Raw genomic sequence first — 26,598 nt, 5'->3', positions numbered from 1 at the left:
AGAGGAGTCCAAAGGATAAACAATAACGAGTTAAAGGAGCCCAGATGGTTTGCCATCAGAAACTGTCTGCAGACTCAGAGGTGTCACTGCAATAGATTTCAGAGATCATTCACTTACTGGTAAATAATTAATGGCATTTCTGGAAGAAAAAACCCAAACCCATACCCTGATGAAACATTGCTGGTGGCTCATTGGAAATCTGAAGGCAAAAGTCAGATTAAAAGCATGTGCTATTTTATCCTTTGTCACAGTTCATGGATTGTTATTGATTTTCCTAATACATCAAAATATTCTGTTCTTATTTAGATCTTAATTCAAAGCTCATCACAGAGTGGTGCCAATAGACTCTAGGTTTCATTGTGTGAACTCCATTTAGTTTAAAAAAATACGCATTACATGCTGACACAGGACTGATGTCCTGTGAAAGTTTCCTGGGAAGTTTGAAATAAAACCATGAGTTATTTAATCCCCAATTCATGCTGGTACCCTCTCTGCTGTGGGCTGGGCACAGCACTGTGTGTTACAGTCACAAAGCTGGCAAAAGTCGTCTCTTTAAATGTTCTTCAGCTGCTGTTCAGAACAACCACATGCCCAGTTCCTCTGGAGGAGGCTGCTGCAGGGTTTGCCTGTGGGGCAGCTAAAGCACACACAGCTCACACAGGGACACCTCCCTGCACCTTACCCCTGCTGCTCCTGCTCTGGAGGCTTTGCTCCCCTCCCCAGCTCACCTCGAGGCCTGGCCAAGTCTCATTGCTGTGCCCTTGTGTTTGTCTCACTGCGGATCTGGAAAAGAAACCCAGCTTCCAGACCTGCGTCAAGATTTATGTGATAATTTCTGTTGCGACAATGCAGCCAGTTACCAAAATCACAGAATCAGGGGACGGTTTGTGTTAGAAGGGATCATCACCAGGCTTTGCTGGACCTCAGGAGGTTCCATGGGCCCACTGCTTGAGCTCATGGGCCTGGCCCATGAGGAGGAAGAGGACTAGAGCTGACTCTGGAAGGTTCCTCTAGACCTGAGCTTGCACAGCACATTTCCAGTGCCCCTAAGTTGTGAGCCATGCTGCACCCCGGATGATATGGCTGTTCCACTGCACAATCTGATCGAGGAAATATCTCGAGTTACCCAGTCAATTATTCATCAGCTAAATGGCCAAGCATCAATTACCTGGCCTGATTCTCTTATTCATTAAGGAGATTGAAGAACCCACCTTAGCAGAGCACAAAAAAAGTTGCTAAGTTACAGGAGCTGTCTGTCACTGAGGCAGTGTAAGGCTTCCAAAGGAAAGAGTCTGGTACTGATGCTTCCTCTGGGTCTCCAGTGTCCTCCAGAGCTCTTGCTTTTGTGGAGCCTGTTCCACTGCAGGTCTGGAAGCATGGCTCAGGGACAGCAGCTCGAGGTCGGGCTGTGCCTTGCGTGGTACCATGGGGCCTGAAAGGGAGTTCTGCAGAAGAACTTGGAGGGTTAAAGGGAGGGACCAGGGCGGGACCCCCATCACTCCGGGGAGTTTTTAACACAGGTGGGGATGGGATGGAAAGTGTTTCAAAGAGAACAGCTGCCAGTGGCATCACAGCAAGGATGGGCTTCCTCTGCAGACAGGGAGCACCTGCAGGTCTGCACAGCGAGGGCCACCCTGCACAAACCCACCAGAGAGCTCAGGAGGGACTCAGCCTTGGGCCAGTGCTGAACTTCCTTCCGAGGAGAGGGAGGGGGAAGCATCTGGGGTCTGTGCATCGCTTCAGATTAGGTAGGAAGTGCTTTCTCTCTTCCTCTATAACTGAAGCCCAGGCAGAGCTTTGCCAGCTGCAGAGGGGCTCTCAGGCACGTCCTTGGCACAGGTGGCTCCAGGGGCTCGGCAAGTGTTTGTAGGTGTTAGTCCCAGACCAAACCCCAAAGCAGAGTATTGTGGCCATACTACAGCACAAGAAGTGCTGAAGCTGTGCTGCAGCTCTGCTCTGCTGGATGACGGGGGCAGGATAACCAGCCTTGTCCAGCAGCAGCAGGTGGAAAGCTTATCAACTTAGTTTTGAATTTTTCAGGAAGCAGGGTTTTGTTTTGAGATCCCAGGAAAACAGGTGGCCACTCTCTTGGGAGGGGCTTCCTTTAATCACTTGTAGTACACATGAACTATAGAATTTTTTACTTGTATCATTCACTGAAATGAAAGTTGCAGTAAAGGATGCATCAGTCCTTGATCAGAACAAACTCTCCCCTTCCTGCCAGAGAGGATGGGAGCAAAGGGGCAGTGCTTTCCTCGGGTGGAACAGAACACTCAGCTGCCAGGCATCTGGTTGTATTTGCTCCTAATTCTAGAAATACATCTAAATGCATCTAACAGGACTCTGCCACAAAGAAGTTAATGAGGAACAAACATTAATTATTCATGTCCTGAAACAGTAGGTCTCCTAATGTTTTTGCTAATCAACAAGTGAAACAGCTGTATCTTCTCAGGGCAATCTTGGGGGGACAGAAGAACAACACTGACATGCTGGACTGCCCCCAGTCTCACCCTCTAACTCAGTGAAGGGTATTTGTTCCCTGCCCTGCAAAGGTGCCAGAAGAGTGGGAGCACGAGCACCTAGGCCCTGCAGTGCCCCGGAGCAGCCCCTCTGCATCCTCACACCCACTCCCACAGCCAGGGGCACGGACAGGGCTGGCCAGGGCGTCCCGGGAAGCGCGGGCAGAGGGAAGGCGCAGTCTGCTCCCAGAGGCAGGGAGAGCCCGGCTGCTCAAAGCCAGAGTTGGCTCCCTCTGGGCTCCCACACCAGCAGCTGGGAGTGAGCCTGCTGCAGGAGCCCCCCTCGCCCCTCTGCGACCCGCAGGTAACCCAAAGTCACAGGAAGCAGCTAAAGGGAAGAGTGGATGGAAGTGTCTGACAGAGCTTTCACCACGACAGAGCACGCAGAGAGAGGTATGTGATGTTGACTTCAAATAATTTTCACATGAATTACTAAAGAAATGTATAATTGATCAGTGTTTAAATAAATCACTGGCAGGAGTGTTTAAGGCTGCCGGCGCAGGACGGGCTATATTTAACTCCCACGTCACGCAGGCTGCTCCAGCAGCTCCCTGCCACACCACCGAGGCTCGGCAAGACGAGGCACAAAAGGAATTCGGCTCCTAAAGAGAAATGAACACAGCAGAGCAGCCAAAGCCCTGAGCCGGGGGCGATGCTGGTGCCCCCACGCCCGGGCTTTTCCCCAGCCCTGGCAGTCCGGGCTGTCCCCGGGGCCGGGACAGGGTCAGGACACCCCCGGGCTGCCCGGCTGAGCCCGGCTCCCAGAAAAATGACCCCGAGGAGGCCCCTGTCCCCGGGCACCCAGAGCCAGCACAGGACCTGCTGCACTGGCAGGTCACTGCTCCTGCTGGGGTCCCTCTGGTCCCTCACCTCCACCGAGGGGTGACAGCCCCTGTCATGGGCTCTGGACGGGCTGAAGGTGAAATGGCCAGGTAAAACATATTTCTGAACCTCAAATACAAGAGATGTTCCTGACAAAAACCGCGTTTTCCATATGCCATGAAAAAGTAGTGGAAAAAAAACCGGATGTTTTGTGGGAAAAAGGGGGAAGCTCCAGGTGAAGAGGCACCTGGTAACCTGGCACATGAGGTTTCACCTCAGCCCTGTCAGCCCTGCCTGCCTCCCTGCACCCAGATCAGCCTGAGATTTCCTCACAGCCATTGGAAATTGTCCGTGGAATGATCCTGGAGAGAAAGAAAGAGCTCCAGTTTATGAATTTAGGTTTTGATCATCACAGTTATAAGTCTGCTGTGGAATAAAGTGGTGGAAGCATATGAAAACCTCCAGAGAAACACCAAACTTATTTTTCCCTTTTGAAAGCCCCTTTTATCAGTGATCTCATCGGTAAAGGCCCAGACGTGTTACACAACCTGCTCCAGAGGACAGAACTGGGTCCTCCGTTTCCAGAGATAAGTTAAAATTAGATTGTCACCTTTGGGAACCTTCTCCAGAAGCTAATGCTGTATTCCAGACAGCCTCGACTAGAGACAACAAAGAGATGCTTGGCCTGACAATTACACCAACAATTTACCTTCATGTGACTGCTCCCTTCAAATAGTTCCTGCAGACGTTTTCTTCCTCCCAAGGGGCTCCTGGCAGGATTGTGGCCCAGGGCTGTGGCAAGAGCTGTCCCTCCCTGCTGAACGCTGCTGCTGTGCTCAGGGAACTCTCAGATCACATCTGGAATGGCTGGGGGAAAAAAATACATCCAAAGCCACACACACACACAAATGCTACTCCCCTTCCAATTTTTTGTACATCCTTTTTCCAGGGAAAGGGTCTGGGGCAGATTCCAAAGTTTAACTCTTGGCCCTGAGATGTCTCAAAGCCATGGGCTTGTCATAGAAAGGCTCTTCAGCAAACAGAAGAGAAACACGTATTTTATATCACCCTGAGCACCTGGGCACAGCAGGTACAGGGAGAGGCTGCAGGAGGGAATAACAGGAGCTGGTGGAAGGGCCAAAGACCAAAAATAAAGGTATTAACAGAACACATTAGTTTTCACCCAAACCCACAAAGGAGCCAGGTGTGTCCTGCCAGGACTTGTATCCAACAGTCCAGAACACTGCAAACCTGCAAGGGACTGGGAACCCACCCTGGACTGTAGATTCCTCCAGCTTCTGTTAACCTTTGAGCTCCCCCACACCTGTCCAACAGCCTTTACTGGAGCCCCTCCACCCTCTGTCCTCCCCCATCCATTTACCTGTCTCAACACATTCGGTTCCAGAGCACTGAGACACTTGGAAGATTCCTCTGGGCTCTGACCTAGACCAAACCTGTACACATGTTACTCACACATAAATCCCCCTTCACACACCCGCTTTCCCCCAAAGAAGTGATAATGCTCTTTTTCTGAGTTGTAATTTTTTTGAATGGTTCTCCTTCCAATTTATTTCAGTTAGAATTTTGTCTTTTCTAAATCTTGAACCATTCCATACTATAACTTTATTGCAAAAAGTCAACATGCATCTTAGAAATTTGGCTTGTAATCAATAAAACAAACATTACATATATGAATTTTAATGTGTAAACAATTAGAAATTCAACAATATCTGCTATTATCCTATTACACAAGTTCACAATCTGTAAAAACTATAGTACAAGGTTACTATACACCAAGAGGAGCTTTGTTCCTTTTCACATGATTTTGCTAAAGTGGTGCTTTCCTGAGCAGGAAAAGGTTTCAGATTTGAGGTGGTTTTATTTTTGCTCATGTTAATCCAGCTCAGAAAGGGAGAGAATTCTCTGCAGTGACTTTCTTTCCCCCTCCCCTCATCCTTCAGTGTCTGTCCCCCAGCTCAGGCTGGCACACTTGGCAGGGGCACACAGTACCCCTGAGGGCAGTTTTGCCCAAGGTACAGGCGGGTTTCCCAGTAAAGCATCACCACGAAACGAACCAGCTGCACTGCCCTGCTGCCTCTGCAAACACAGACATCCGAGCCAGCCCAAGGCAGGCCCCGCAGGCCCTGGAACGTGGGGCGTCCATAAGCAAAAGGCAGGCTGGTTTCACACAGCTCCTCTCCTCCTCCAGCCCGGCGCCAGCTGCAGCCCCTGTGCCCGGGCAGAGCCAGGCTGGGGCACTGCCAGGCTGGGGGCAGCAGCCACCTCCGGGCTGGCACTGGCACTCAGCTGAGGCCAAACTGCAACAGGCTGCAGCTCTCAGCGATGGCCTCGCTGCCCCGGCCCTGGCCCTGCCCCAGGGGCCACCCCAGTGTCACTTTAGAGCTAAAACCATATGAAAAGGAATCCATTCTGTGTGTGTCGAAGGCTACCGCAGTTTTTCTTACAGCTTAATTAATCCACTGTAATTTTCATTTTCCAAATACAAAAATACAACAATTCTTATTGAAATCTATACGCCGGTAATTTTAGTACACAAAAAAGCAAAATATTTACAAAATTATACAGTTTAAGAAAAAACTCTGTACAAAAAAATATATAAATCCTTTTGATCCCTCTCTCCTTTTTTAAGTTGTCAGGACTTGGACATGTTTGCTGCAATGGACTTCTCAAGGTACACACTGTGCCACAGACATTAAAACCCCTAGAGGTGATGGGAGAAGAGCAAGACATTCTTGTAAATTCATGGGGTGGGTTTCTCCTCCATTTCTTCATGCCTGGAATTTAGTCTCAGCATTAGCAGGACAGTCCTAATCTAGGAAGAGGAGAGGTTTGGAAACAGACAGAATACTGGAGACACTCCCTTCAGCTGACAAGAAACAGGACATTATACAAGTTGGATACCTCACCACAGCACAAGGGTAGTCAGCAGGGCTGTGACCCCAAAGGGTGCTCAGCACCTGTCCTGGCCACACCCAGAGCCACGGGCAAGTAAAGGGTTTGGTGGATGCTGTCCTTCAGTCAGGAATTACTGGGGCCTACACTGGCAATCATTCAAGAAGAAGAGTGCTGTGCACGGCCATGGTGCCGATTTTGTGCAGAAATGCACAAAAAACGTGTTGAGGAGCGGCCAGGGCAAGTGGGCAGTCAGGGAAATGCTGCTGGGAGCCCCAGCCACAAGGCAGAGAGCCCAGAGCCAGCGCAGCACACGCCCTGCTGGGTTCCAGGGCAGCAGAGAGGCACTGAGAGCGGGACACGGCTGCAGAAGTGCCCTGGGACACGAGCAGAGCCACTGCACAGCAGCCCTGAACGCTGGGACGCTGCAGCCTGGCTGGGGCCAGGCAGGACACCCAGTGCTGCGGGCTGAACCCACGGGGCTCTGCTGGAACTCGGCTGCCAGCTGGGAGAGGAAAGCTGCTCCTGGCAGACAGGGGCCACTTGAGCTGCTTTTGGGGAAGATTGGAACTCCTTCCATTCTTGCTCACAAATACTGAAATGCAATAAACAGCCTGACCTACACAGAGCCTTATGCTGAAACGACAGAAGGAAATCAAGGAGTGAAAATCCACTCCTGTGTGTGCTGCAGCTGATGTTTTCTGTGAAGCAGAATCTGGAGAAACAGAGTGAACTGGAGAATGTTATAACAATATCCTGTTAAATTGTTTCTTCTACCTCCTCTTACAAAAAGCAGCACAACATATAGTGTGGCTGTCACACATACTGAAGTAAATGATTTAGGAATCTAGCCACAAATAATTCCTACAACATGAGACTCGACAGGAAATAAAATGCTCCCTTTTTTCAACGAGCAAATGAGGCCAGTCTTTCTTTCATAATATTTAATGAAAGTTTGTCCTTCCCCTAACCCCATAATATTGCTAAATAAAACCTGTAATATCTTTTCAATTATAAACTAACAAACCAATCACATTATAAAAAACCCAAAACAAGATAATACAGGTGACACAAAAAGAGGACAAGAAAATACTGATTTCCAACCCCCTCCCCCCCTTTTTATCCTTCTTAAATAGAAAAAAATCACCACCCTGGTGAGCTTGATAATCCTGTAAGAAGTTCCTGGGCCTTTGGCTAGCTCAGTCTCACAGCTCTGTGTCCCAAATGTTTTCATACCAAACTGCTCATGGTAAATTTTGTGGTTTGAAAAGAAAGTAAAGCTCTTTTTGGCTCATCAACTTCCTTAAATAAACGTTTAAAAGATGTAGTTTGAACTATATTCCTAAAATTATACATTTCGAACATCAAGTTTCATCTTCTCCAAGAACGGGATTCATCCTCATCTTCATCATCATCATCATCATCTTCGTGCAAAAATAAATCTGAGGTTTCAGTCTCCTGGAGGAAGAAAACAGATGAACTTTCAGACACAAGTTCCAAGCTCTGCCCAGGGACACATCCCAGCTCACAGCACCAGCTGTACTGGTGTCTGGTGCGGGTGTCAGCGCCTCTCTCAAACTCACACAGTTACATCCCAACAGTTTTAGCACAAGAACAGCAGCCTCATGTCAGGAAAGAGAAAGAGAGCAAAGCTTCAGGGGAAGCAGGAATAAACCAGCACTCACCCTCTCCCAAACAAGGTTTCTGTTAAATGCCACAACAAAATAACCTTTAAAAGCTTAAGGTGTTAAGGTGAATTACAGGGAAGAACGCAAACTTCTCCTAGAGTAGAGCACGAAGTAAAAGGCTTTGCAACCTGCACATACTGAACCTGAGGCTTGTTTACACCACTGACAAATTAACAGCCCATCCACAAAGCATCTTATTTTCCCCCATTTTCTCTGTTTTAAAATGTGGGAAACATACCCAGTGAAATGAAAACCAGTTCAGTTCCTGGTTTGTAAAAACATCTTTGATGAAGTTTCTTCAGCACACAGGGAACTGTATCCCAAGAGCTCTCAGGTGTTAGATTCTAGTAAGAATGATCAGGTTATTAAGAGATTTCCATACCTCTTCCTTAGACTCCTCTTCCTCAACTTCTGTGGACACAGAAGGTACCTTGGGTTTGTGCCACGAGATCTGGAGCCGTCGGTCCTTGAACCGGGATCCCTGGTTAGCAGCCTGAGTCGTGTTTAAATGCACACATTTTCAGAGAGAGGACCAAGCAAACAACTTCTAACATCAGCAACAAACCAGACCCAGAGCATGTGGTACAGAGGCATGTTTGAAGAGCTCAAATATATAAACCACAACCACCCACTTCAGTGCTCCAAGAGCAACTTCAGCCCCATCCAAATCTGCCAAATCCTGCTCCTGCCCCGGCACTGTGAGAGGATGAGCAGAGCTCTGAACTGCCAGGGATGTGCAGCTTTACCAGGGAAAGCCCTGTGCCACCAGCAGGTACCTCCCCTTCAGCAGCACTACCTGCAGCAGCACCAAGCACTATCAAGCTCAAACTGGGGGATCAAAGCCTCTGAAATTTTAAAATACAAAGGTAGACACAAGTAGTTTAAAACTCTTATTTTAGATACGTGAAAAAATATATCCATGATTCTACTTACATTCTCAGCTTCTGAGCGGGACTTAAAAGTTACAACAACACTTAATGGGGAATCCTCTTCCTGAAGATCTTCGATATCTCCAAATTTCTGTGAGAAAATGTTCGTTAAAACTAGCAGTAATGTTCTCCTTGACTTTCATAGTCATGGTACAATTATAGTGTACTGAAGTGACACTGAAATCTGATTTTTTGGGCAGAAAAGTGAGAGCCAGAGGAGCCCCAGCTGCATCAGCTGCATCACTATTACAGCCCTTGTATTTTGGGCAAAAGCTCAGATTTATTGCTATGCTAATATGACCTGATTTTATAGCAGTAAGGGAAACGTGTATTAATTTACAGGCCACACTTACAGAGAAGTGCTGTAACAATTCATCTTTTTCCTCTTCAACGAAGCCTCCCACGGTGAGCGCCTTGGGCCGGTGATCCACCACCATGTGGTTCAGCATCCCCCGGCCTCTGCCCCCGCGGCCCCGGCCACGGCCCCTCCCCGGGGCTGCCGCTGCCTTTCCTCGGCCAGCCGGCAAGATGCCCAGGCGGGCAGCCTGGGGAAGAACACAGCCATGCCAGTGAGAGGGGCTGAGCAGCCAGCACTCACACTCAGCACAGCAGCATGCAGAGCAGCTCACCTCCACCTGCAGCTGGTTGAGCTTCTTGCGCAGCTCCGTTGTGTCCTCTCCGGAGGACAGTCGCTTATGGAAGTCCAGCTCTGCATCCAACAGCTCCTTCTGGGCCTGGCAGAAAATGAGGTGGGAAGAGAAAACAGAAGGAAAGGGCAGAACTGTAAGGCACAGTTGTAATGTTTTATTCCACTTCAGCAGTACTTTAGTGCAAAGGTTACAGAAAAATCAGGACACAATAGCCATACTTTTCTCTAAGTTCAGTTTTCTTCTAATTGCCTCTGCATGTGTGTGGTCCCCTCCATTTTTTGAAGGAACCAGAATTCTCTGCTTTAGAACTGGTACAAACATGAATGAGCTACAAGCAAAACCAGGTCATGGAGCTCCTTCACCCATGCCTTGTTTGTCCACGGTTATCACTCACATTAAAATGCCGCTTGCAAGTGTTGGTCTAATACTGTTGCATTTTTAAGACATATTAATAGAAATAGTTACAAAAACCAAGCAGGCAAGTGTGTTGCACAATAAATACCTCTGTCTTGGACTTCAATTTGGATGGTGTGGAGGTTGTAGATGAAGTTTTTAATTCATCCTTTAACTGAGATATTTTTCCTGTTAGTTCTTTTAAAGTCTTCATAATTTCTGCTCTCTCTTCTGGTTTCATGGCCTTGTTTTTCTCCAGCTTGGATATCAACATCTATACAATAATAAAAGAACAGGAACATAAAATTCCAGGAAAAAACAGCCCTCAACAGACAGGTGTACAAAATCAAAATGTATTTATTAGTCACAAACAAGACTTACCTTCTGGCATTCTATTTGTTTTTCTAACATCTCCTGCTTCTTTTTCCTCATATCTTGCTGGAGTTTCATTGCCTCCTGTAAGAGGAGAAAATTCTTTCCATCAGTAAAAACCAGTCTAGCATTGTATGTACTCACAGAGCTCATATATGTACTCATACAGATCATATTGTCCTCCTCAAGCTATGGAAGTGAAATCCACAATCAAAAGTACCCTCTGCAAAAAGCACAAGTATGAAATGCAGCTGATTCAATACATAATAAATAAATAAAATCCTAATTTCCTGCTGTAGGGTACTTCACTAACATTTTGCCCCTTTCAGACACCTCTTAAGAAACATACTGTGTGCACTGTCATGCAAGTGTCTCATACCTGCAGAGATTAAATCCAGAAAACCCCAAGCAAACCCAGAAAACCTGACATGGCCAAGTGCATCAAGTAAGAGAGCCCCAAAAGACACTCCATGCATGATTACCCCAAGGAGTGTTTGCAAGACTGCCCCATAACAAGGACTAGTTCCACACCCACATATAAAGCTATAGAGGAGTGGTTGAGGTTTCAGGTGCCCATCAAACCTTGTATTTAAAGCACTTTGCTCCTTACACTGTCAGGCAGCCATCAAGTATTAAGTACCTGCTTTTTTTTAAGGGCTTCTTGCACGTCATGAGGTTTAGATCCTGCACCAGACTTCAGAGTTGTCTTCAAGTTTGGAGAACTGTAAACCATTTTTGAGTGGCTTGCAGAAGTAGGAAATATCTGAAATAGTAAAAAACCACACAGTAAAATAGGGAATATTTCAAAGTGACCGTGATATACCAGCAGGGAACTTCAGCAGATCACGTTCCCTGAAACCCCAACTCAGATGTCCAGATTTGTGCAAGGAGGCAGGAAGACCAAAGCAATTAAAACACATGGATAAAGGCATCAGTCCAGTTAAAAGGATTTTTGAAAAAGATACTGTCTTTCCTGCTCCATGGCGGACTCCCTTTGCATCTTGAATCCCACCAGGACACAGCTGAAGGCGATGATCTGTCCTTGCCTTAGTTTCAGCTCCACATCTGCAGCCCAACATCCCACTTTCTGATCAAGTAAGGCAGCAAAAACCACTCCATGCTTCCTTTCTTAAAAAGACTTCCCCATGGCCCAGAACACATGGTGCACTACGGTACCAGTGTGAATTGAACACTTATTGGTTTCAACTCCAGGTACAAGTACTCTCTAAGCTTCCAGCACTGCTGTTAAACCAAAGCAAAAGCTCAGAAATTCCTGGGAGAGCCATTACATTTGCCAACAAAAGCCTGGTCAGGCTGTCAGACTTGCTGAAAATATTTTATGCTATTTACAACACTGATAGCGTTCTGGTTGATAGTTCCTGAAGTCACTGTCCCTGTTCCATATAAACAGTTGATGAAACGAGGAAGAAGTGACTGGCCATGGCTGCATGAAACATTACTGAGAAGGGACAGAACCAAGTAGAACAATTCACAAGTACTCTCTGCCTGTTCCTTTCTGGCTGACAAGCTAAAGCTGTACCTGAGAGCACGACCATGGTCCACTCTCAACATACCTGAGACTCCTCCGCCCCAGCCCCGGGCTGGCTGAGCTCAGGCTGGCTCCCACCCGCTGCCCCAAGGCGCCTTTTCACCGGGACTTTGTTCAGGACGTAGGCACCAGATGCCAGGGGTTTGTTCATCACCTGTGCATGCACAGATTTGAAAACATCACGGTTAGATCCTTGACTTCTCTGCAGCAGCAGCCACTTGGGCAGGCTGCTGAGGCCCTCGACAGCACGCACCTTGGCCAGGCTGCTGTGCATGGTCACGGCGGGTGGCGTGGCCAGGGCCTGCTGCTGCAGGTGCTGCAGGGCCTGCGGGGCGGGCGCCTGCTGCTGCTGCAGCAACGGGGGCTGCTGCTCACTCTCCCTGTGCCACAGCACCCGGATGAAGCGATTGCTCAGCACCGCCTCCGTGCTGGAAATGGCCTTCCTCGCCTCGTCGTTGTTCAAGTACTGAATGAGAGCAGCTTCAGGATCGTTCTGGAAAGCCACCTAAAGCAAAAGTTCACAAATGCTTTATTTCTCAAGGAAGAAAACATTTCAATCATTAGCAAACTCATCTACAAATGATGTGCAGTGATGAACTGAGTATCCAGTGTATCAACAGCTCAAAACGCTGGTAAGACATTCTATGTAATTAAAGCAAAGTAGCTTTTGGCAAACTACACGTACTTGCAGCAAAGTTTAGACACATTCAAATACATAGATGAATGAATGAATAAGACTCCTCCACCAACAGCATCACGTGTTCAGAGCACTGTGCAGTGTCTGGGTATGCTGCTGACCCAAAGGCTCTTTATCCCAGCCTCCTGAAGGACAAGTGCTGCCCGAGGGCGCACAGTGCAAAGTCTCACAACACCTTCAATGCAGCAGCATCTCCAAGTCTTGAATAAGCATCTTTTTCTCTGAAAATTAGTATCACAGCAATAAAAATGTACCTTGGACTTTCTAGTGTAATGATTGAGATAGTATTATTTGAAATACATCATTTCATTAGAGAGGCACAGAAAGCACCACAGTATCTTTTGGGCTAAGACAAAGTTATCAAGAAATACAGAGGCTTCCCAGGTATCTGTCTCTTATTTAGACCTCTGACTGAGGACTTGAGAGGCAACTTTTTTGTCTAGAAAAATAAATGGAAATTATATGTTATTTTAACTACTATTTTTAAAGTGTTTTTTTTCTTTTTTTTTTACAAGGCAAGGACACCCTTGAGTTGGAGCCAGTTCTAGGATGCCAAGTGGTAACAACCTGATAAGCCGATAAAGACTCTTCTGTAGCATCCTTGTCAAAATCCTGACCATCAAATACCGTAAGACTGTCATATAAGACAAAATGTCAGATCATATCTTTCAAAACTTATACACAAGTTGCTCAAAAGCCTGAGTTGGTTTAGACACTGTTAAACTTGCCAGCCTTTCAAATGTTATCAGGCATCATGAAGGCAGAATGTATTACAGAATTAAGATAATAATACACAGTAGACCAGAAAAGGTTTCTCTGAACTTGATTACCTCCTCTCTCCCAATTTGTCTCCACTAAGATCTCTCAAAGAAACTATGCAGTATTCAAGCAGGCTTCAGGGAAAATAAAATAACCAAACACAGACATAAAACTAGACTGTTTTTTTACCTGAATGTTTACAATAGTTCCAAATTTGCTGAAGTGTTCGTTGAGCTGTGTAATATTGTTCAATTCTGGTGGAATTTTTCGAACTTCCAATTTTGTATTAGTATACTGATTCTTTTTCAAAAACCCTGGCTTATTCTGGTTGTTATTTACTTGCCTAGAGAAAAGGAGAACAGGAAGAGTTCAGATAAGCACATGTGTGCCTAAGTAAGGCAGCAAATGTTAACATAAATCTAAATTGCGTTTTTCCCCTAAAAAGTACACCCTCTAGGTACTAACAAAAGAGAGCTTCCCCTGGGCCCATGTTTAGTCTCCATACTATGGGGACACAAACCTTCTGACCCAACCATCCCAAATTTCAGAGACTGGTGAACAGCAATGTTCACAGCACTGACAGCAATGGAGTACATTTGAATTAACATCTGTAGCTAACTCTTACTTTCCCAGCCAGGGTTTCTTCAATGGTGGACATTCCATGCTGCTTGGAGATCTCTTCCTGCTGTCTGGTTCCAGGACAACTCTAGTGACATTGCTGCTGTTATTTGGAATAGGAATGGGAGGCTCAGTTTGGATGATAATGTTGGCAGCTGGAGGGAAGGAAAAAGGCCTCTGTTATTCCACCACACATGGAAAAGCTTTCACACAGCAAAACAGAACTGAGATTAAAAACATAAACATTAGGACGACTTTATCAAATTGGTCAGTTTTGTTTCCAAACAAAATCGTTCAGATCATTCCCTAGCCTAACTAAACATCCTGAGAGAAATACACATGGTCCAGCTGGGAGGGATTGCTTTTGACCTTTAAGGCTAGTACTAGCTTGAAGAAACAGGTCAGAGTTCTGCAATGGGCAGTGGCTGAATTAAAAACCAGCTTGCCCTGTGTGAACCCTTGACAGCAAAAGCAACCAAGAACCCGTTCTTTCCACTGCCAGCCCTCCAGCCAGGTTTCAGCAACAGTTAACTAAGCACTCTTTTAAGAGACTAGTTAAAGTATGAAGCAAATTCTACCACCACAAAGTTTGCTAGAAATTTATTTGCAACCTTTTCAAGATTATGCCCTTTATGTTAGTCTCCTGTGAATGCCAAATATTCAACCCCTAAAAAGAAGTCTGAGTTATACATGTATACATATATACATACATATATATATATATATAAATTTCTATGGCTTTTATATAAGCCAGGGCTCTGTTGGTTACACTGGTGAGAACAGACTGGGCATTTCTGGGCATGGCATCCTCACTTTGGAGGATGATCTGAGAAAAAACCTTTCACACCTGTGACAAAGACAGTAAAACATGTTGTGTGAGGCTCTACACGGAGCACTCACCCCTGCCTTACCCCTGGGATGGGCTCTCAATTAAGCCCCAACCCTGCCTCTGTAACTGTAATTAAGATGCAAACAGCAACAACAATTTCTACAATAATATTTAACCATATTCCTTATGAGATGAGTATTGGAACGAAATATTGAAAATAAAATGAAAAAAAAAAAAATCTTTCTGATCTACTGAGTAAGAAATACTAAAATAGAACAATAAAACCCAAAACTTAACATTTTTGGTTTTAAGAATCAGGGCGGGAATACACAAGGGAGTAAGAAAGTTTTGCTACTACAACTAAACTTTGAAGAGCCTTGACCTATGCCCTTCCCTAAAAGATGGTTTGTGCACATCACCACTAAGAGACAGCAGCCACATCCATTCAGGCAGGGGCTAGAAATTATGTAAATGCAGACTGGGATTCCCATCAGCTGGGAAATTGGAATGATACCTGTGATGTTCATTTCAGAGAGAACACCTGGCTGACAGAGTCAGAGCATGAAGCACCAAAACATGCCACGGTAGCTCCCTTCTTCACTACTATCACAACAGCCAAGGCAAGGAGCATCGATCATCACCTCTGTGCCCTCAGCTGACCAAAAGCAGTCTGCAGACTGTGCTGCTAAATCCATCTTTAGGCACCATTTTTCTTTCTAGGAGCTACCAGTACCTGAAAAATACCTTCACAGGCTTAAGAGGAATAAAACCCCAACCAACCAACAAAACCCTTGTAGCATTCCCAAGCAAGTGCTTATTTTTAATCAAAAAGGCTGCTTGGATTTTAATACGGGTATGTTAGCACTTAGAAAAGGTAGAAATGTCAAAAAAAAAAATCTCTGAAACACTAGATCAGTGAGAAAAACTAGAGCTTTCAGCCTGAAAAGAGGGAAAAGTGTTGAGGGTCTTGGACAAAAATAGCAACAGCAATGACCCTTCCTACCTCGAGGGTTTGTATCCATCTCCCCAGATGTTAGGCCAATTAGATTTGGACGCTGCATTTGTGCTCTCGTAAAGAACTGCCGATACTGAGATCTACCAGCACTGGTAATACTAGGAGCTTCAGGGTTATAGCCATCTGGCTCATATGTATCTAAAAAAAAGGAGAGAAACGACAGAATTTTTCAAGTGAGTTTAAGACTCGGGGTTAATGTTCCTTTAAGGAAGTGCACTGATGTCCAAGAGTCAGAAGCTGTCTTGGATGAAGAGAAGAGAGGTCGTACAGCCAACCTGTGCAGCCATTGCAAACCCTCACCTGAATTCCAGGGCTAGCCTATCTGGACACATTCTCTTTTGGTTTTTATTCCAGTACTGTTTGTGCAAAGCACACAGGTCACAACACAGAGTACTGCTGATCCACTGCCTGGAAAGGCCTGAGGGGTCTGTGTGACAGCCTGCCAACATCTGGCTGTGCTTTAAGGGCAACAACACAGCCTTTGGTTTCAGCATTTACACTGTAGAGTCTAAGATGTAAAGAGATTTTCAGCCTTTGCTGCCCAACAGTCTGGCCCTCTTCAGAAAAGAATTTTAGGTGAAGAACATACTTAAAATGATTTCAATCGAAGAAAGCTGAGAAATGAGGTAATGGAACCAATACTTACCTCCTGAACTCTCTTCACATAAGAGTGAGATCAGCTGCCTAGCTTAGGTAAGGTACTAATGATTATTTCCATTAGAAGTGGTCACTGCAAGAACACAGGATAACAACTGATTCCTATTGCTCCTCCAGCCCAAGGTCCAAATTGAGAATAACACTTTTATTAAGCTTTTTAAAGGAAAAGCTGTACAAGAACTAGAATGAAGTCTGTGAAGAGCCTCCACAGGAACAAAATAAATGCCTGTACAAGGGAATCTGACAGACATGAATGCCTCCAAAATCTCAGTTCCTTATTCTGCAGCAACAAAGACAACTCTACAGTTAAAAACAGATGCCCCACAATATCCACACTGATAGCAGAGCCTGAAGCTGTAAAACAAGAACTTTCTCTAGCCTCGAAGGAGCAGAACCACAAGCTCCTCTTCCCTGATTTAGAACATGATTGACTGCAAGAGGGCAACCAGCAGCTGTTACCACAACAGTCCAAGAACAGGACATGAGAATCTCCCCAGAGGTTCTGGAGAACAGAATTACTGTGAAGCCCTGTGAGCTCTGACAGGCAGAATTACCCATTAGAAGCTCTGGGGCTGAAAGGATCAGATGGTGACACCTGAACACCCGACAGGGCTTGGGGATAACTGAACAGATTATCTAATATGAGTGTCTCAAGTTCTGAAAAGCACGGACGTAACAAAATGACACGGATCATGAACTGAACTAGATCTTCTCTTTGAATAAAATTCAGAATAGTTATATTAAAAAACCCAGATGAGAATATTATAAAACACTGACATTTAATTATCTTATTTTGGTCATAGAGAACATGGGAATTCCATGAATCCTTTAATTATAAAAGAAAAAAATTCTGTTGTATTTAAATTGAGCAATCTAGGACTTTCCAGATATTTTGCTATTTTCCCTCGTAAAACATACTTTTAAAATTTTTGAGCTGTGTTAAGAAAGAGGGATGTGTCCAGTGAAAGGTAACAACTTTTAGAAAGCTAGAATCAGGGTGATTCTGGAAAAAGAAAAGAAAAAGCACTGATGTCTATGAAGACTATTGTACATATTGTGACATACAGCTGGAAAAAAAAAAGCTCTCATCTGTATTAGTCCAAACTGGAGAGTAATAAAGCCTAAGTTAAACAGAAGTTAAAGGTTTGCAAATCTATCTTTCACCTACTAATGTCCCACTAAAAGGCTTGAAGATGAAAGCAACATTTCTCACGCAACAATTGGAGTGCTGCGAGCACATGAAACCCAGAGCTCCCTACAGTGCTCCTCCTCAGACCAGGGCAGAGCACTCTGCCATTCCGTCCTGGAATGGATGACAGGCTGACCCAGGGAGAGGCATCAGACTTCTTTTTAGATTTGTACATATTGGAGGAAGACAGATCGTAATTTCTATTCACACATCAGAGAAAGTTTAAAATGTTTCCATCAAACAGATTTCAACCAAAAGGCATTTGCTTACGTTCTGACACTGTGTAGAGCAGGTTCTGAGGCAGAGGAGGAGGCAGCCTTGCTCCCACGGGTGCAAGACTGGGCACTGCGCTCGTCCCCGGCTGGTCACGACTATTTATCAAGCTGGACTGGGTTAAAGGCGGTCCTGCAACAACACCACAGAACACATCACACACTGACACCTCAAAGGCAAAACGTGCCTCTAGGAGGCTGAATCACAACATTTCTTGCATTACAGCAGGGAAAAGCCTGGCTAGTGTCAGTGACCAATCCAATCACCACCAACTACCACTGAGGTGAGCTGAAAGATCCCCAACTCCACTCCCCCACCCAATTTAATTCAGTCTGCAGTGCTAGGAACACCATGGTTTACCAGCTGAATATTCAGAATTCTTTGGGCTCTGCTCTGAACAGTGCACTGCTAGCAGAGGGGCTGCAGCTCTGGGCACTGCGGCTCTGGGCACTGCTCTGAACAGCACTGCTAGCAGAGGGGCTGCAACTCACGCGGGACGGGCAGCACGACGGGCGGCGGGGGCTGCGGGTGGGGCTGCGGCACCGGCAGCCGCAGGCCGCGCACCGGCCCCGGCAGCGGCGGCAGCAGCAGCCCCGGTGGCGGCGGCGGCAGTCCCGGCGGCGGCGGCGGGAACGGGATCATGCTGGGCAAGGAAACTTCGTCTACCACTAAAGGATCGTTTCCGTGATCAAACTGGCAGAGATCACCAAGGACACAATAGCCTCGCTCTGCAAAACAGGACATTTCACCTCAGGTTAGAAAACACACGCAGTAGTTCTCAGTGATTTATAACATTTCAGGTTTTCATGGAATTTTTTACTAAAGAAAACATGCATCCACTGATACGTTACTATATTGTAAGGTAAGGTTTCACAAAATAATTAAAATTAGAACAATTTTTCATACAAGCATACAAACTTATATGCATTCATCATAAAAGCTATGGAAAAAAAAGTCAGAAGTACTGCAGTTTATTTTAAACGCACACACACTGCAATCTGCACCAGGACTGCCAGTGGTTGAGGTATTTGTCTAGCACAGAGAGAACTGTGAAAAAACTCCATATGTTCTTATCCAGCAACTGCCACAGCACAGGCAAACTGCTTGCAGTAGAACTAGTTATTTCTCCAGTACAATAAAGGGCATCTCTGCATCTCTTACAACAAGGTACACATCGCATGCTGCTGCAGTGTGACTTGCTGCTCACATTCAGTGAATACCTAAAAAAAAGGCCACAAAAATATTGAAATAAGGCACAAAACTGAAAACTAAGGAACAGTTACCATCATAATCTTGACATCTTCTTTTAGGAGGAGGGTTTCTGCCAAATGAACTGGGATTGCTGTGGTTGTTGAAGTAGTTTGACCAGCTCTCTGATGTGCCTTCAAGGTGGTGTGCAGGTGCAACTACAGTTACAGCACTGGGAATAGCTTGTGCAGAGGAATACTGTTCGGAGGATTTACTGGGAGATGCGGACACTGGATTATATGAGCCTTCGACATCATTTTTTTCACTCTTGTATTTTGATCTCTCTCTCTCTCGGTGCTCTGTTTAAAAAAAATAAAGCTAAGTACAGCCTTCCTGTTTCATTCTGTACATCAGAACCATGAGCAAGAAATAGTAACACATTCTCTGAAATACTCAGCATTCTGCACATTGAACTGCTCCTGAAGGAGCTCTTACCAATGGAGTAATAACTAAATATAACGTAAATAGGGGTTTAACTTCAAAATACCCAAGTTTTCCTTGCAAAATGCACATTCATTCCTCTACTACTTATTTCACTGTGGCTTACAGCTCTCTTTTAAAAGAGAAAAAAGGGCAAAAGCCTGAAACAACAAACCTACCTCTGCCCTTAACTAACGAGGTCTCAAGGTGCGTGGAATGCTGTAATCTGTTCCACTTACTTTTCCGACAGACCTGAACTAGCCCTAAAAGAACAATCATATGGTAACCACCTGCAACTGCAAAGAAGCCTTCTCTAAAAAATACACAGTAACAAAATGAAAGAGGGAAACACTGCTTTGCAAAAAGTTCAGTCCATATGAGGAAAAAAAGAATAAAATCAACAGCTTTGTCAGAACACACAGCACAAAAATATGAGCTACTGCTTCCACAGGAATACACCTGTGGATAAATTAAGAGGTTAGCAAAGAAGAAAACAGCCCCCTTAATTGTTCTACTCTGAAGAACAGCATCCTAGTTAATAAATTCAAGAACACAAAACTATCAGAATTTCCTCCACTGTCTCAAGGGCATCTCCTGCCTGCTAGATCATTCAGAATGTAGAAGTCACACCTGTCAGTGCAATAGGATGCTCTCTGAAGCAGCCCCCTGGGCACTCACCACTCCTGCTGCCATCCCGGTCTTTGCTGCGGCCCCGGCTGCGGCTGCGGCTCCGACTCAAGCCTCTGCTCTTGCTCCGGCTCTTACTCCTGCCCCGGCGCCAGCCAGACTTCTCCCTGTACAAGTCACTCCTATCATAGTACCTGTCGTAGTCCCTCCACTTTGCATCGTCCCGCTTCTTCTCTCTGGTTCTAGGAAAGACAGATGTAGACCGTGTCAGTGAAAAAGAGAAACAAAATTCAAAAAGAAGCTTGCAACATGGAAAGATACTGTTCACCCTTCCCATCCATTTGGGCAGTGAAACACTCCAGTCAGAATTTCACAGATTACACAGAGAAGTACAGAATCTTAAAGCTGGTTCACTGGTCTGCAGAAAGCTGGGGTAGGAATTGGCACGGTGAGACAGTCATGATGCTCAAACCAGAACAGGCTTTAGAAGTAATGCTGACACGGCATGAACAATTGCCCCCAGAAAATACAGACCCCAAAAATGTTCTTAATTTGCATAACAAGGGAAACAATGGAACTGATGACATTCCTAGGAATTGTAATTTGAAGAATATTTGATCTCTTTTGCAAGAGGCCAACTTCTTGTGGAGACTTCTTATGCACGTGATCAGCATATGCACAACGTATCACAGTCAAGGAAGGAGAAAATCCCTATTTTTCACAAAAATCACTACCTACAAGGTAAAAGAACACAGTCAAAGACTGACAGCAAATACAGAAAAATTTCTTAACATTGTGGCTCAAAGCTAACCTTTGCTCACTGGAATCTGTACGGCTCCTCTGGGGACTGGAATACTTCTTCCTCCTGCTCTCCCGCTCCTCTTCAACAGACTCTTGAAAATTCTGTTTAACACACAACTACCAAACAACAAGTATCACTTTTTAAAATTAAGAAAATGACAGCAAAATGTAGTTCATGTTACAGAAAGCAACCCAAAGAAAACAATACTGAAGTATTACTTGCCCAGAGGACTGAAGCACTACAAGTAAACAAGCACTAGAGTCTGTTGAAGAGTTTTGGTCTCCAAACTTGCTTTTTTTTCTGCAGAAGAGATGCTCCTAAATAAAATCACTTTGATGTTTTATTTCTAAACAGGTTTCATTGAGAACAAGATCTCTCGCCACTCTACTTCCTTATTTAGCGTAAGCAATTCTACAAGTGAGGTATTTCCTGAACCTTTGAACACAAAGCCTGCAGTCACCTCTCCAGGTAGGGAAGTCACTAGCTGGCATTTTAAATAACTGCTTCGAGGCAAAAACCTGCTCCCATGCTGGAACTGGTCACATTTCTTGCTGGCCTCCACCACAGCAGGTTCAGAAGTCTGCAGCTGTACCACTACTGCAAACCACTGACCCATTCTGCACTTCTGCTGCCATTTCACACTGCTTACAAGTTACTGTAAATTTTGGTGGAAAAACTTGTATGCACTAATTTTTAAAAGACTTCTTGTTCCAATTGAAACCAAAAGGATGGCTTCCTGCATCCTTCTAGAACAGGATTATCTGGGGAGAAGTGGCAGAAATACTCAAGACTTGGCTTGACAGGGCTCTGGAGAGCTCCGCCTGCATTCCTGCTGCCAGCACCAGGTGTATCACATGGCACCTGGGGTCCCCTACATGTGATTCCACATGTGGGTTATTTTGAGGCCTCTGTGTGTAGGAATCACACTGAGCCTCATGACACATTGTGAAGGCCTCGCTGATGTCAAAGTAACTAATTAATATCCTGAATTCTATAACGTTGTCCCATAAAGCTGTCCTAGATATCTTCTTTTGCTTATTGCCACTCCCCTCCAGCCCCTCAAATTTCCTCCTTTGCCCTCACCAGAGCACTGCTTTAAGTCAACTGAGGTAGTTCTATGGGACTTTCTATAAACTATGACAGTGCTTTGAGAACAGAGGGGAAAGCTCTTACAGTGAAAGTCTTGTTCAAATGATGAACAAACTGTCATAACTCTGCATCACATCCTCAGGTAAAAAAGGACATCAGAGAAAAGGAAACAAAAGTAAAAAGCAACTTTAATTTAAATCAGTTGGTGAAACACAGTCAGGTAAATAAGGACCTGCATTTGTTTGGGCTGACCTGGGTTTGGCTGGCTGACAATTTCTGCAATTATTTGTAACCTTATCTCAAAAATTTGATTGCTTTTAATTTTGTCAACAGAACTTTAAAAAAAGGTAAACAACTCAAATCAAGGTAAACCTCGTGGCAAACAAACCCTGACTTTCCAAAGTAATTATTCTAATACAGAGCCTAACATATTTCAATGATTTTAAGCACCACAGAAAGCATTTTAATTTTCATTCCTCACAGAATATACAAAATTGGAAATGTTTTTGAATGTTTCTGCTGCTTCCCCCTCTCAAAACCCTTCCAAGTAATCATCCACCAGTATTACCAGAACTGTGAACAGAATTTCTGAGTGCTTAATTGAAGGTAGACTCTACAAAGGGATGTAAAATGTTCTTGTCTGAATAGTCATCTTCCATGGTTCTCTGGACACAGAGATCACTAGTCACAATAGAGTGCATTGTTTGTCACATTTTGCCTCACAAATGTAGGAGAGCTAATTTGAAAATAAAAGGCAGGCAGAATAAATAACATTACCTCCTCCTTGACTTCTTCTTTCTCTTGCCCTGCAGGCTTTGCCTCTGCCTTTGTGGGCTCAGCAGAAGGAAGGTAACTCTTGGTGTACAAACTTTCAAAAAGTTTATCTACAAACCCTGAAGTTTCTGAGGATACAGAGCACAAGAAAATACTGTTACATATGCAATTAAGTGCGTGCTTACATTTTACCAGAGAAGACCCTGAAAACAGTCAGCCAAGTGGGCTGCTTGCAGCAGCAGCACCTCAGAATTAATGAGCACTAGCTCCACTGAAGGAGCTGGAATTACATTTGTGGCACCTGAGGCTGTTCATTTAGAGAAAGAAATTCCTCAGGTATATCACAGACAGCAACAGAGACGTCTCCTGCTCTAAGGGGCAAGCATGATTGGCGCCTGTGATCAAGGAACAAGTCCACAGCTATCCACCAGCTCCATCAGCTACACTCAGCAGCCTCTTAGGGCAATTTTTCTGAGAGTAAATAATTCTCAACATTACAACAAATGCACAGTAACCTTCCCACTGAGTGTCACACTTTCAGGTGTTTAAACCCTTGACTGTGAAGCAAATTGCCACATGTGAAGCTCCCAGCAATCTGAAGGATTAACATGGACCAGGTTTTCAAAAGTTACCAAACACCTGTCAGAGAAGCTTCTGGCAACATAACTGACACTTTAAATTAAATTGCTTTTCTTTAAGAACATTTCCCTCCACCCACTGTGAAAAGTCCAAGTTACATGACTTCATCCTATGATTATTACTTTTCTAATCACAAGATTCCTTTGAACTCTGTAAGAAATATTGATGGCTACCAAGAAGGATTTTGAAGGCAGCAGTGGTGCAGCACCCTCCCTCCTCCCGCCAAGAGCTGAAGCCCCCAGCCAGCTGTGGCCACCACACCTTTCTGCAGGAACACATCCAGCTGGTCAGCACAGAAAGCTTTCAGCTCCTTCTCAGGCTTGTCTTTCTTCACTAATGCCACGACATAGTTGGCCAAGGCTGAGGGGTCTGCGTCACATCTAGTGAGAGAGAGAACTGTGCTTGGCTGCTGCCCCATGGGGGCACAGGCACTGGAGAGCCCCAGGAGCTCACAGCACCCTGGGCAGGTACTACACAAGCACTGAGAGGGATTAAACTGCGCTTCAAAATTAGAACATTCTTCTAAAAGAGTTCAGAAGATGTCACAGAGGTCCATTTTCAATACACACGCAGGTTCTGCACAGCTTCAGCGACTGTCCTGAGGTGCCGGGGTTTCCTCCTCAAGGATACTTCCATGCCATATTTCACAGTAACCTTTTAGCACTGGTAGAACACCTGAAGGGCAGCAATTACTGACCCAGCTTCTCTCCTCATGCTCCCTCACCTGTGTCTGGTCCACAAAGTCCAAACTCACCAACTTTGTGCGGTGATACTTCACCACTAATCTTTAAACTGCATATTGCTTTAGATCTCATTATTCAGCTATTAGGAGCACCTCAGGTACGAAATAGAGTAAGAGTGTGACTAAATTGCAGCTCCTTGTTTGGCCTCTCAGAGTGTGCAGGTGACAGATATCAGGTGGGGGCAGAAACCTAAAATACTCAAAAGACTTTTTTTTTTTTTAATTAACATTTAAAGAGGAGATTGTGTATTTTTTGAGAACAGTAACTCTGGAAAAGAAATAAAAAATTCTGAAGTATATATACCTCAAAATAATCTCAAGTAAGAAAAAGATCCAGAAAACAAGCAATAGGCAAAAAGCCAAGCAGAGGGCAACAGGTGACAGAAATAAAAATCTTCAATGAGCAGCAATCAAGTAGCTCTGCTCTCATATAGCCTCCAACAACATCCAACCTCCACTGAAAGCCAGGGTAAATAGAGCAATTAAGAACAAAGAAACCACAAATTGTCAGATTTTACAATTCTTACACACACAGAGAAAAAACCTGTATGTGATGCACTCACTGTGTGTGATGTTCTGGGGCCCTCACCCACTGACTATAAATCTTCAATTTCAAATAGAGGAAACTATCCCTCACTTCACAACCTTTACCTTTCCTTCCTCCACAGGTCAGTCCCTCCCAAGCACCCCATCCCATCCCATCAGGCAGTACAGGAGCACACAGGGTGAGTGCCCTCCTCCAGGCAAGCCACTCTGTATTGTCACTCTAGTGCCACAACAGAGCCTGTGACTGTCAGGGCTTCCTGGCCAATTCCTGGGTTTTCTGTCTCACATTCTGCAGTGCAAGGAACGCTGGACACCGACCGGAGCTGGCAGGGAAAGTGCAGGAGCTGTGCTCCAGCCTAGAGACTTTCAGCAGGGTTTGACTGAACACCAGAGATACCCGTGACTGAAACAGGGAAAAAGGAAGCAGTGAACAACTTCCAAAAGCCTAATGCTTAACGATGGCACCTGAGCACACCTAGGGCCTATTCAACTCTTCCCACAGGCCTTGGTTGTACTTTCTGGGAGACCTGAGCCTGGCCAGGTGCTGAGGAGCAGCTTCCCCTGGTGAGACCCATGGAGCCCTCGCTGCTGCACCACCAGCACAGCTGTGTTCAGGTACTGGAGCCTGAGACCAGCACAAACCCAGCACCCCTCTGCAGCCCAGCATCAGAACCCACAAAATGCACTACATAACCTGGATCTGTGCTGACTCCATCCCAGCCCCGCTCCCACTGCAAACAGCAGTAGGATGTAAATGCAGACTTCCCACAGTTTCAATGTTATTCCTGGTTTTGTCAGCTCCTCCAGCAGCCTCTAGCTCTACTCCAGGATGACAGAGCTGGGGCTGAAGCTGACATCACATCTGGGGCAGCAGGTGAGAGCGCACAGAATCACAGAGACTGGAAAAGTGCTCCCAGACCACCAAATTCAATCTATCCCCACCTTGTCCCCAGCCCAGAGCACCGAGTGTCACGGCCAGGAATTCCTTGGAGACTCCAGGGATGGGGATCCAAACCTCCCTGGGCAGTTTCAAGGCCTGAGCACCCTTCCCATGGGGAAATTCCTGCTGCTGTCCCAGCTGAGCCTGCCCTGGCCCAGCCTGAGGCCGTTCCCTCTCCTCCTGTCCCTGTTCCTGGAGCAGAGCCCGACCCCCCGGCTGTCCCCTCCTGGCAGGAGCTGTGCAGAGCCAGAAGGGCCCCCCGAGCCTCCTCTGCTGCAGGCTGAGCCCGCGCGGCTGCTGCTCATCGGACTCGTGCTGCAAACCCCTCTCAGCTCCGCTGCACGCTGTGGGACAGCGGCCCCGCACGTCCCGGGCTGCGCCGCACTCCGGGCCCGGCCGGGGCAGGCGGGGCAGGGCCGGGACGGCTCGGCCGGGCCCGGCCCGCGGGAAGCGCCGCCCGGCCGGCCCGGCCGCACTCACATGGGCTCCAGCAGCTTGGCCAGCCAGGACTTGAGCGCCTCGACGCTCTCGATGATCATGGTGGCGCCGCGCCGCCCGCTCCGGCTACACCGCCGCCATGGCCGCGACCTGCCCGGCGCCGCCCGCAGCGCAGCCTGCTGGGCACGGCCGGGGCGGGGCCGCGCGCCAGCACCAATCAGAGGGCGCCGCTCCGCGCTGCCGGCCAATGGCAGCCGCCGGGAGCCCGAGCCGAGGGTCAGGGAGAACCAGCAAGTTCGGTAGAGCGAGCACATGAACCCGCGGCGACATCTTGGGGGGGGCGCTCTTAAAGTGCCAGCGTGCGGACGGGTGCACCCCTCGGCCCGGTGCGCCGGGCTCGTTTCCCCCTCCCCAGCTGGGATCAGTGCCCGCAGCGATCGTTCCGCCCACTCGCCCTGCCG

At 46.2% G+C, this 26,598-nt stretch overlaps 1 protein-coding gene across 5 annotated transcripts; it reads right to left on the bottom strand.

Annotated features, from left to right (window-relative positions):
• Positions 1-4,866: 4,866 nt before the first annotated feature.
• On the bottom strand, positions 4,867-26,322 carry RBM27 (RNA binding motif protein 27). 5 transcript variants are annotated; one of them, XM_085591630.1, is made up of 22 exons: positions 26,180-26,322; positions 23,733-23,851; positions 22,836-22,960; positions 20,979-21,085; positions 20,219-20,409; positions 19,720-19,803; positions 19,156-19,419; positions 18,364-18,600; positions 17,870-18,004; positions 15,742-15,891; positions 13,917-14,064; positions 13,481-13,634; positions 12,089-12,340; positions 11,861-11,989; positions 10,927-11,049; positions 10,296-10,370; positions 10,024-10,188; positions 9,501-9,605; positions 9,225-9,416; positions 8,876-8,962; positions 8,325-8,435; positions 4,867-7,712 (listed from the first exon to the last, which is right to left on the bottom strand). In XM_085591630.1, the coding sequence occupies exons 1-22, from the start codon at positions 26,236-26,238 to the stop codon at positions 7,626-7,628; spliced, it is 3,099 nt and encodes a 1,032-aa protein (XP_085447756.1). In that variant the 5' UTR covers positions 26,239-26,322; the 3' UTR covers positions 4,867-7,625. The 5 variants fall into 5 exon arrangements, with proteins under 5 accessions (XP_085447756.1, XP_085447754.1, XP_085447757.1 ...); XM_085591628.1 differs by having other exon boundaries at positions 11,861-12,340; XM_085591631.1 differs by lacking the exon at positions 15,742-15,891.
• Between the last annotated feature and the right edge of the window lie 276 nt (positions 26,323-26,598).

Source organism: Lonchura striata, chromosome 13 (genome assembly GCF_050655825.1).
Source record: "Lonchura striata isolate lonStrDom1 chromosome 13, ASM5065582v1, whole genome shotgun sequence".
NCBI classification, from domain to species: domain Eukaryota; kingdom Metazoa; phylum Chordata; class Aves; order Passeriformes; family Estrildidae; genus Lonchura; species Lonchura striata.
The sequence above is the reverse complement of the archived record's forward strand: the minus strand, read 5'-3'. Positions and strand labels throughout refer to the sequence as shown.

What these genes read in the sequence shown, in the direction of transcription:
- RBM27 (XM_085591628.1), bottom strand. Translation starts at nt 26,238, where the DNA reads ATGATCATCGAGAGCGTCGAGGCGCTCAAGTCCTGGCTGGCCAAGCTG. An exon ending in ACAGATTCCAGTGAGCAAAG is followed by an intron (nt 20,410 to 20,978) that starts GTTAGCTTTGAG and finishes TGTCTTTCCTAG; the next exon opens with AACCAGAGAGAAGAAGCGGG. An exon ending in AACAAATAGAATGCCAGAAG is followed by an intron (nt 10,189 to 10,295) that starts GTAAGTCTTGTT and finishes ATTATTGTATAG; the next exon opens with ATGTTGATATCCAAGCTGGA.